Source organism: Pteropus vampyrus, unplaced genomic scaffold, assembly GCF_000151845.1.
Source record: "Pteropus vampyrus isolate Shadow unplaced genomic scaffold, Pvam_2.0 Scaffold34, whole genome shotgun sequence".
NCBI classification, from domain to species: Eukaryota; Metazoa; Chordata; class Mammalia; order Chiroptera; family Pteropodidae; genus Pteropus; species Pteropus vampyrus.
Window position 1 is genome coordinate 2,982,602 of NW_011888815.1, and position 9,683 is coordinate 2,992,284.

The 9,683-nt window shown below is 46.3% G+C and overlaps 1 protein-coding gene across 1 annotated transcript in view; it reads left to right on the plus strand.

The window, feature by feature from the left end:
• The window catches only part of MCTP2 (multiple C2 and transmembrane domain containing 2), a 141,615-nt gene that overhangs the window by 6,980 nt on the left and 124,952 nt on the right, over positions 1 to 9,683 (plus strand). Inside the window, exons 2-3 of the mRNA XM_011357278.2 lie at positions 4,813 to 4,875; positions 6,055 to 6,163. Coding sequence (XP_011355580.1) covers positions 4,813 to 4,875; positions 6,055 to 6,163 — 172 coding nt within the window. The remainder of the gene's footprint in view (positions 1 to 4,812; positions 4,876 to 6,054; positions 6,164 to 9,683) is intronic.

Genomic DNA, 9,683 nt, shown 5'->3' on the forward strand with positions numbered 1-9,683 from the left:
CGGAACCTGGCGCTGTGAGGTGAAATCAGCCCTAGACAATATGTGCACGAACAGGTGCGGCTGTGTTTCAGGGCTTGAACTTTATAAAACTAGTGTTGGGTTGTAATTTGCTGAGCACTGTTTCATGCCATTACTTGAGTGAGTGGGGTGTATGTCCACATGCCCATCCACACACACACACACAAGTTGTGATTTGTATCTTAGACAGTATTCCAGGGGAATCACTTTTAGAGGACAGTCTTGGGGTCGGGGAAAACCAAATATGTATACCTTGATTGTATGGTCAATAACCTCCCAAAAAGATGTGGAAAAATCAAATATGAGCAGACTCGCCATCTGGTAGACCTGACTTTTTCTGAGCAGACATTTCAACCTTGGCCTTGAATTGCCATGTGGGTGGTTTTGATGCTATTGCTGTGTCCAGGTATTGCTGGATGGTCTGTCTATGCATCTGATTCCCTTTGCTTATTTCGTTGCTTCCTTTGCCCTGTAGGTATTTGTGTTTGTGGCACAGAGTATTCGTATTCTCAATAACCTAGATGTGGGTTAAGTAATTAAGTAAATATGTATTATATAGATTGTTTGCTTTACTCGTATACTTTAATGGAGTATTTTTCAGGGACTATATATAAGGGACCTCAGTCAGCTTTTCCCTCTCCTTTGACTTTCCTGGATGTGGGTGCGTGTCTCCTTCCACTGAAGTATAAACAGCCAGTAATGGCTTAGATTGTTTATAACTTGGCTTCCTGTGTATACCTCATGGAAAGGTCCTGCAGCCACGTGGAAGGTTGTATTCGTACAAGTTTAGTGCACACAAAAGGGACACCTTGTTTATTCACATCAGTGTCTTACTCTTAAGATCCTTGGTGACTAGAAGAGATTTTCTTTTCTAACTGGTTGACTCATCTCATCTAATATTTACCCATATACTGCTGCATTTTAATAAATTTGCGTTCTTGCAGACAAGACGTCCTCATCTAAAGAGAATGCAAGGCACGTACAGAGGACCACTGAACAACGTGGGTTTGAACTGTGCGGGGTCCACTTATACGAGGATTTTTTTCAATAACTATCTGAACTGGTTTTCATCTGCGTTAGGAATTTGTGGTTGCCGGTGGCTAACTGTGTGCGTTGGTGCCATTTTATACAGGGTTCTTGAGCATCTGTGGATTTTGGTATCCATAAGGGGACCTGGAATCACTCTACTGTGGACACTGAGGGACAACTGGTATAGTTAAATTTGGGGGAGATCAAAAGTTATACTTGGATTTTCAACCGCATTGTGGGGGTCGGCACCCCTGACTCTCCCCTGTTGTTTAAGGTCAACTGTATCACCTTCCCATAAAGTTTAAATTAGCAAGATAGAATGTAAATACCACTGAGGACTCACCGTCATCACACACGCACACACCAGACCCACTTATCTGGAAGGCAGTGGTGGGAGTTGCGTGAGAGATGACTAATCTTACATTCATTTTCACACCACGATGTTAATGCTGTATTTCTGAATATTTGTATGTAATTAGACAGTTCGTCATAGTAACACTTTTTAGCATCGATGCTGTTCCGAATTACTTGTCTTTTCTTGAGTATGTCTTTGGAAACAAGTTGTTTAAGGTTGTTAAAACCAATGCTTAGTAGATAAAAGATGGTAGACCCACATGACTGGAATATGACTCGGCAATGAAAGGGAATGGAGTGTTTATACAGATGACAGCTTGGATGGATTTCGAGGAATTGTGCCTCGAAAGATGCCAGTGAAAGATGCCAGTGAAAGATGCCAGTGTCTTTCATATATTCATGTACCGTATGAATCCGTTTGGGTGATATTCTGGAAAAGGTGAAACTGTACGATGACAGCAGACCAGTGGTTGCATGAGTTAGGGGCGGGAGGACGGTGTGACCATGGGGCGGGGGTAGCGGGAAGGAATTTTGGGGGGTGACAGAACTGTGCTCTGCCATGATTGTGGTGGTGGTTACACAAGTGTGTGCCTGTGTTGAAAGTCATCGCACTATAGTGACACGTGAACGAAGTCAATTTTACTATGTTATTTTTAACGTAAACATTTAAAAAACTCGGAATGCTTGATTATGCTTCTCGAGAACCCAGAGAAAGATTCTAATGAAAGTGGAACAGCAGGGCTTCCTGCTGAGGAAAAGAGCGCTGTTTTAAACAAAAACTCACCGAGGTAGTCACTTGGTTTGCAGAGAAGGTAAAAATAATGCCGCCTCAACAGCAGGTGACGCCTTAGGCTCCGTGTAGTGTGCAGGGGAGCGGTCCGAGTTACGTGTCCCCTTCAGCTGTAACCCGGGCCTCCTGTGCCTGCGTAGCATTTCTCCTCTGCTTTACGGTGACCACTTTACCTTCTTGGTCCGTAGATATGGTGTGCGACAGTTACAGTGGCTGTGGGAACCGTAACTTTAAGTCCTGTGACTTTTCTGTGAGTAAAACCAGCCATAATGTGGAATTAATGTAGTTCTTCACATTTAATGTCCACGTTGTTGTGAAGACTTATTGCATATTTGAATAAAAGCCCTGCACTCATTTTCGGTAGCGTGTAAATGATGGCGGTTATGTGGACTTCATTTTGCCACTTAATTAACATTATTAAATGCAGTGGGGCTACCTGGGAGCAAGTACATGGTGGGCCAGTCTGAGGGGTGATGCTTTTAAAGCATATCCACTCTTCTCTGTGACAGCGAAATATACCCGACCACCACCCCCACCCCGGCTAATAATCACACACTTCCAGGAAATGATAGTGTGTGGTGTAAAAGGCATAAGGAGAACCATTTTGAAACTAGAAGAGTTGAATAAGGTTCTAATTGTCATAAGCAGTCTTCAGACAGTCCTGCCAGACTCCTTTGGGTATCTTTTTGTGTATAACACAATAGGAGACACCAAGAATGGGGTGGGGGTGGTATTTAGCAAAGGACCTGCTGCCTCCTTTCTTTGTCTCTCAGGCTGAGCCCCGCATGGAGAGTGAGTGGCTGGCCAGAGCCAGGGGCCTCTAGTGACTGACGTGCTGGGCCTTAAGAAAAAGTCCAAGCATCTGAAACCACCCGTAACCCTGCATAAGTTCATCTGAATTGAACAAAGTGTATGAGGCCTGGGCCATTAGACCGAGGACTGAGGAAAGAGGCAAATGTAATGAGCTGTAGGACCTCTGTTCTTCTTGGTGAGGGCTTGTGATCAGGGCTTGCTTCTGCCTAGCTTCAGCATTTCTTGATGTCACTGCATGCAGAGGAGGTAGACCAGTGAGCCCCTGCCTGTCTGCAGCTCCTCACCATCCCCCTTGGGGGCAGAGGAATTGCCCTCTTGCCTGGGAACTCAGGTTCTAGTGCTGCCTGAAGCTCGACATGAGAGAGAGAGAGAGACAGAGAGACAGAGAGACAGAGAGACAGAGAGAGAGACAGAGAGACAGAGAGAGAGAGAGAGAGACAGAGAGAGACAGAGAGAGACAAAGAGAGAGAGAGAGAGGCGGAGACAGAGAGACAGAGAGACAGACAGAGAGACAGAGACAGAGAGAGAGAGAGACAGAGAGAGACAGAGAGAGACAGAGACGGAGACAGAGAGAGATGGAGACAGAGAGAGGCAGAGAGAGACAGAGACGGAGACAGAGAGAGATGGAGACAGAGAGAGGCAGAGACAGAGACAGACAGAGATACAGACAGACAGACAGACAGAGAGACAGAGAGACAGAGAGAGAGAGAGAGAGAGAGACAGACAGACAGACAGACAGACGGACAGAGAGAGTCTTGGAAGGCAGCCTGCCATCCAAGAGGGATCTGACTTGTGCTAAGACCTCCCTGATTGTCACTATGGGTGGGAAGGGCCAGTGACCACAGTGCCTCTGGTCCCCACTTCTACCTCCAGGGGTCCATGGGCATCTAAGCAGTCTCTGCTGACCTGCTTCCTGTCTCTAAACTTCCCCATTCCTTTGAAGTTACCCAGCCTTTGTTTTTTTGGAGGAAGAAATCCCTTGTTTTTCATACAAGACATCAGGCCTGGCTAAATATGAGAGACAGACTGGAACAGCCCAAATGCCGGGCAGCTACTTGCTAATTTCCCTTCTACCCGGCCCGTCCATGCCGGCAGCCCTCCTCATATCCAGCTCGGAAACTTTCGCAGACTTCCAGAACTCCTTGGAATTCAGTCTGACACGGTGGAGACATCTACTGTATTGTGTGCAACTAATACAGTAGATGCAACTAATCACACGTTTCATTTGCCCTGGGGAGTCGTTTGCTGAGCTCTGAGGAATATTTAAATCATGAAGCATAGAGACCTCCCATTCCAAGGTCATTTGTTCAGAATATGCTTTGCCAACATTTTGGTTGATGACTTTACAGGGCTGGGTCCATGAAGGTCTGATTTGAGGAAGGTCTTTAAGATCCCATTTTGAACCGTCTCCCACCTAACTAATGAGCTTGGTTCTCTGGTTCCTGAGCTGCCATCTCCCCTTGGTGGCTGGGGGCCAAGCAGGTGAGACATGGTGACTTGGCCCTAATGCTAAGTAAGCATTTGATGAACTAGGGGTGCTGGGCAACCCAGCGGGAGAGCAGAGTTGGCCTTATCTGCTCTCTGATCGGTGATTAAGAAGGCAGAGGCTGCAGCCAGGTGGACTCCACTGAGTCAACCTTTAATTGCCAAGACTTGCCACACACGCAAGAAGTCAGGTGCCACCTGAAACTGAGTATGCACGTGGCAGATGTCCAAAGGGGAAGACTTGATAAAGGATATCCTTGTAGGTTGATATTCTTTTGCTTTTTTTAAAGCAAGGTGATATTTTTTTTTCTTTTTATTCACAGAAGCTCTGTGGAAATGATGATCTCAGTGCTTCTGTGACATCCCAGCATTTTGAAGAACAATCGGTGAGTGACATTCCTTTAAAACAACTAAACACGAAAGTCCGTAATATAAATATTATCAAATGTTCAGGTGTGTGTTTCTTTGCCTCATTTATTTCTAAAGAATGCTCAACTGTATCCACCTACAAAGACAGGCCTTGCAAATTATAGCTGGAAAAGATTAATTCAGTGTCTATTGATTTGTCAGTCTGGGATAGATTCTTCTAAAAATACAGAGCAGCTATGAAATCGAGTGAGCTAGTAGGGGAGACAAAGCCATTTGCATGGACGAGGGAACTCTCAGAAGAAGGCTGTCAGAGGGGACTTAGCCACAGGATCGGTTAATTGAACAAGAAATTATTCCATCTGTCCTTTCTCGTCGGAAAGACAAACGATCGAACTTGTGCAAAACTCTAGTTTAAAACTTTAATTGGATTCATTTAATAAATATTCAAAACTAGACTCGATTGGACATTATGGCCCTAGGAAGGATACGTCCTGGAGAGAGAAGTGAACGGCATTGGGGTGGTGGGGGGAATGTGAAGGTGAGTGTAGGAAACACCGCAGCGGGGGCCGGGGGATGAAGGGAAAACGTGCAGGACGTGGGTCAGCACTGGACAGCGACAGACGTGTCCCCTGAGCGGGTCGGATGGACGCGTGGGCTCAGTAGGCTAGCAGCTGAGCGCTTCTGCACTGACGTGTTTATTACGTGTGGGGGTGTGTGCCAGAGTCGACGGGGGCTGGTGAGAAGTAGGGGGCGGCGGAGGGAGACACTTCACATCTGGGCTTGGAAGTGGGACACATGTCCGTGTCAGCTGCCTGCCTTTTTCCTCTCTGGCCGCTCCACCGTGAGCAGCGGGATAAGGAATCCTGCCGTCCGCGAGCGACGTTAAGCCTGTTACTGAGGCTGGCATTCCACTTACCTAATGCTTCCAGCAGAGTGACTGTTGCAGAGATCTCACAATGCCTTCGACTTCTGGTGGAACCCCCACTGGAAAGACAAGGAACCCCCACTGGAAAGACAAGGAACGGGTCAACCAAGCAGACTGACCAAGTCGTCAGAGTGAGGGGGCGATGACGCTTTAAGAGTAGCCATTCAAGGGACCATGTTTCCCCCGCTCCCCCTTAAATTTAGAAGTGTTTCTGAAATTCTCTCCCGGGGGCCCAAGACAACTGACTGAACTTGCTTCTCCGTCGGTGCAGGCTCTTGGGGAAGCCGGCGATGGCGTGAGTAACCTCCCCAGCCCGTTCGCCTACTTGCTGACCATACACCTGAAGGAGGGACGGAACCTGGTCATCCGGGACCGCTGCGGTAAGGCTGGGCCCCGTCGTGCTGTTCGTCACCAGGAGGGCTCCGTCTGCCCCTCCCCCGCCCCCAACAATGTTCTCAGCGGCCTCAGCATGGCTTGCGACCCGCTGGGCCTCACATCTGTGCCTCTCTGCCCAACAAAGCATTTGCAGCAAGTTATTTAAGCATATTGAAACTTACTGTCCTTTACTGTTATTAAATTCGTGGTCATAATAATTATAATCGTCATCACATAAAGTCGTGTTAAGTGAGCTAAGATCACTATAATAGCTTCATGTCTGGCACGTAGCAACTGCTCAAGAAAACGTTCCCTTCATCCTGCTTTAATTATCCACGAGAAAGATGAACGTACATTCTCAGTGGAGTCATCAAACATGCATGGAGATGGAAATGCCCTTTGAACCACACCCCTTCTGCCCTGAAACCCCAGTGGACTCCCCTCCCTCAGGAAAACATCTGTTATCTGTACGCGATTGACTTGTTCACCTTTTCTGCATGTTTCTGTGAATTTACAGACACATTTAAAAAATTAAAATGAAATTATAATGTTCATATTATTCTAGCACTTAATAAAAGTTAGCTGTTGTTCCTGGCTAGGACAGAACCTAGAAATGCAAGTATAGGGTCCAGGGGAATGTATATTTTTAAGCTTTAGGAATACTGGCAAATTTCCCTCCAAAATGTACACTACGTCCTCCTCTATTATACCTGAATATGCCGCCTCTTTGTTCCCACTGAATATTTACTCGTATCACTTTTCATAGTTTTTGACCATCTCGTGGTCAGGTGTCGACTCCCCTGTTAATTTGTACTCCTTGGATTACGATGTGAACACGGTCACCTGCATTTCTCCTGCGAAGTTCTCTGTAGCCTCTGCCCAGCTTTCAGTTGAGTTTTCCCTTCTAAATATTTGTAATTCTTTATAGTTTTTCATTACCATTTGTTTTATGTTGCAAGTATTTTCCTCCCAGACTGTTGTTCATCCCCCATTTTTATGGCCTCCTTTGTCCTTCAGAGATTTTACATTTCACTATAGGCAAACGCATCTGTTTTTCCTTTGCGGCCTTTTTCACCTGTTCTGTGTAGTAGGTGTTCCTGTGACTTTCCGCTTTCAGAAGGAATTCCTCAGCTGCTCTCCCAGCTTACTCATGGTCTTGTCGGTTATCACTGTGCTGTGCTTTGCATCCGAGGGGCACAATCATAAAGCAGCGGAAAGTTTCTATATGTATAAACCACGCATATCCTGAGTCTTGCTCTGAACTCGTAGTGTCCACCGGGGCCTCCATCAAATCATGGTCATTATCGAGCTTGTTTTGTGACAGTTTAATCTGGAGATTAGAAGTGTGATCCATAAAGAGTACATTCAACTTTATTGGGAAAAAAGTGCCCCAACCCTTTGAAAAACATGGCCTGTTTCAAATTTTTGGCATATCTCCAATGGTGTATAACTTTGGGAGGTACCCAGGCCCTGGACCTCTTCTAGGGCTGGTGGCCCCTTTGTCAGTGTCCCCATATTTTCTGGTTCTTTCTCAGTTATCCATTTGAAAGAACTCAGTAGATGTTCTTCCTACTTCGTAGATGCTGAAGAAGCCATTGCACACATGAGAGGGCGACAGAAACACGGGGTTTATGCACCCTGCGCCACATCTTGCTGTTTCAGGGCCGAAGGAGAGACCTTCGTCTGTGCGCTAACCCCGGCCATTGCCATCTCTGTCTGCCCAGCTCCGTCAGAGTTAAACGTGACAATTTGGCTTTACCGTCTGTAACCCTAATATAACCCACGTGTAAATACTTCATAAGGCGTTTAGACGTGACGTGTGTCACGGCGGCACCTGTGTCTTTGATATTGATGCCCAGCATGATCTTCCCGTTGAGTTTCTCTTTCTTTCTTTCTTTCTTTCTTTTCTTTCTTTCTTTCTTTTCTTTCTTTCTTTCTTTCTTTCTTTCTTTCTTTCTTTCTTTCTTTCTTTCTTTCTTTCTTTCTTTCTTTCTTTCTTTCTTTCTTTCTTTTCTTTCTTTCTTTCTTTTCTTTCTTTCTTTCTTTCTTCCTTTCTTTCTTTCTTTCTTTCTCTCTTTCTTTCTTCCTCTCTTTCTTTCTTTCTCTCTTTCTCTCTCTTTCTCTCTTTCTCTCTCTCTCTTTCTTTCTTTTATTGAGAAGAGTCATCATTATCAAGAAATGATTAATCATTCCTGAGAAAATACCCTCCCCTCCAGCAAGTTCTTTTTTTATACTCTGGGGTGTGGCATGCCTCCTTATACTGTGACTACATGAATTTTGGCTTGATTTTCAAGGGCTAAGATAGGGAGCAGGGTTCGTTGCAGCGCCCCCTGTTGATTTCGGCAGGGATCTAGCTATTGTCACACATGCTCCCACTCCCACCTCCCGTGTCTGGGATGCAGCAGCATTTCCCATGGAATCCAGTCGAAGCTCCGCATTTTATCTGATACAGTTCTCTTGGGACCCACAGTTCTCAGTCTCGAGTGAGCATGAGAAGGAGCTGGAGGGTTTGGGAGAATACATGTTGTCCACACCCACAGTTCCTGATTTGGTGGGGTGAGGGTGGGGCTCGAGAATTTGCATTTCTAACAAATTCCCAGCTGATGCTAATGCAGCTTAAGGAGCCTTACCTGAATACTGTAAGCTGTCCAGGCTTTGCCTTGAGCCCACCTTCTTGAGCCTCCGCTAGGAGAAAAAGCATAGCCCTCCCTGCCTCTCTCTGCTCTCTGTCCCAGTTACTGCCCGGTGCCTGTCTGCGGGTCTGTCATGACCGAGCCCTCCTGCTTCCCTGCCATCCTGTATCCTGTGCTCTGCCCTCCTCTCTCCCTTTCTTCATCCTAACTTCTTCCTTTTACTCCATCACGTTCCCAATGTCCTTCCCATTTTTCCCCCTAGGAAGCTCTAAAAGACGTATTGTTTTTGACCAAGCAAGACAGACACATGCCTGTTTTAAGTTCTCAATCTGCCACTGCCTAATAACTCTTGGGGGTCTTAGATTGTGACCTTGGTAAAGCAGAAGGACTGTGATATGGCCAATCGATTTTAAGTTCAACAGCTTCATTACTGGCTTGATCATAGTGGGACTTGAACCGTGGCTTACTTTCCCAGGGAAAGGAATGTGGCCAAGAAGACACTTTGGCATCTTAGAGCCGGCCAGGCTCATGCCAGCAGCCCTGTGCTCTAGGCCTGGCGTGAGCGCGACTGTGTAATGTGGGCAGGCCTCTCGTCCTGGGAAAAACGTTCAGCTCCTCGTAAGTCCTAGAGCATTAATTCCTGGAAGACAACAGCCCTTGCTTTAAAATCCTACATTTCGCCCTTGATGTTAAGGCAGGTCCAGCAGCGTCCAGCTGTGGCCCAGTGGAAGACTGTGTTGCTGGTGCCCTCTGGTGGCCACTTCACAGTGTTGCAAAAGAGGAAGAAAAGTCCTTTGAAGTTTTGTGTAATGTTCCAGGGACCACAGAAATTACTTGGTGGTAGGTGGGAAGGTTGAGGCTGATGGTTCTTCTTCTTCTTCTTCTTCTTCTT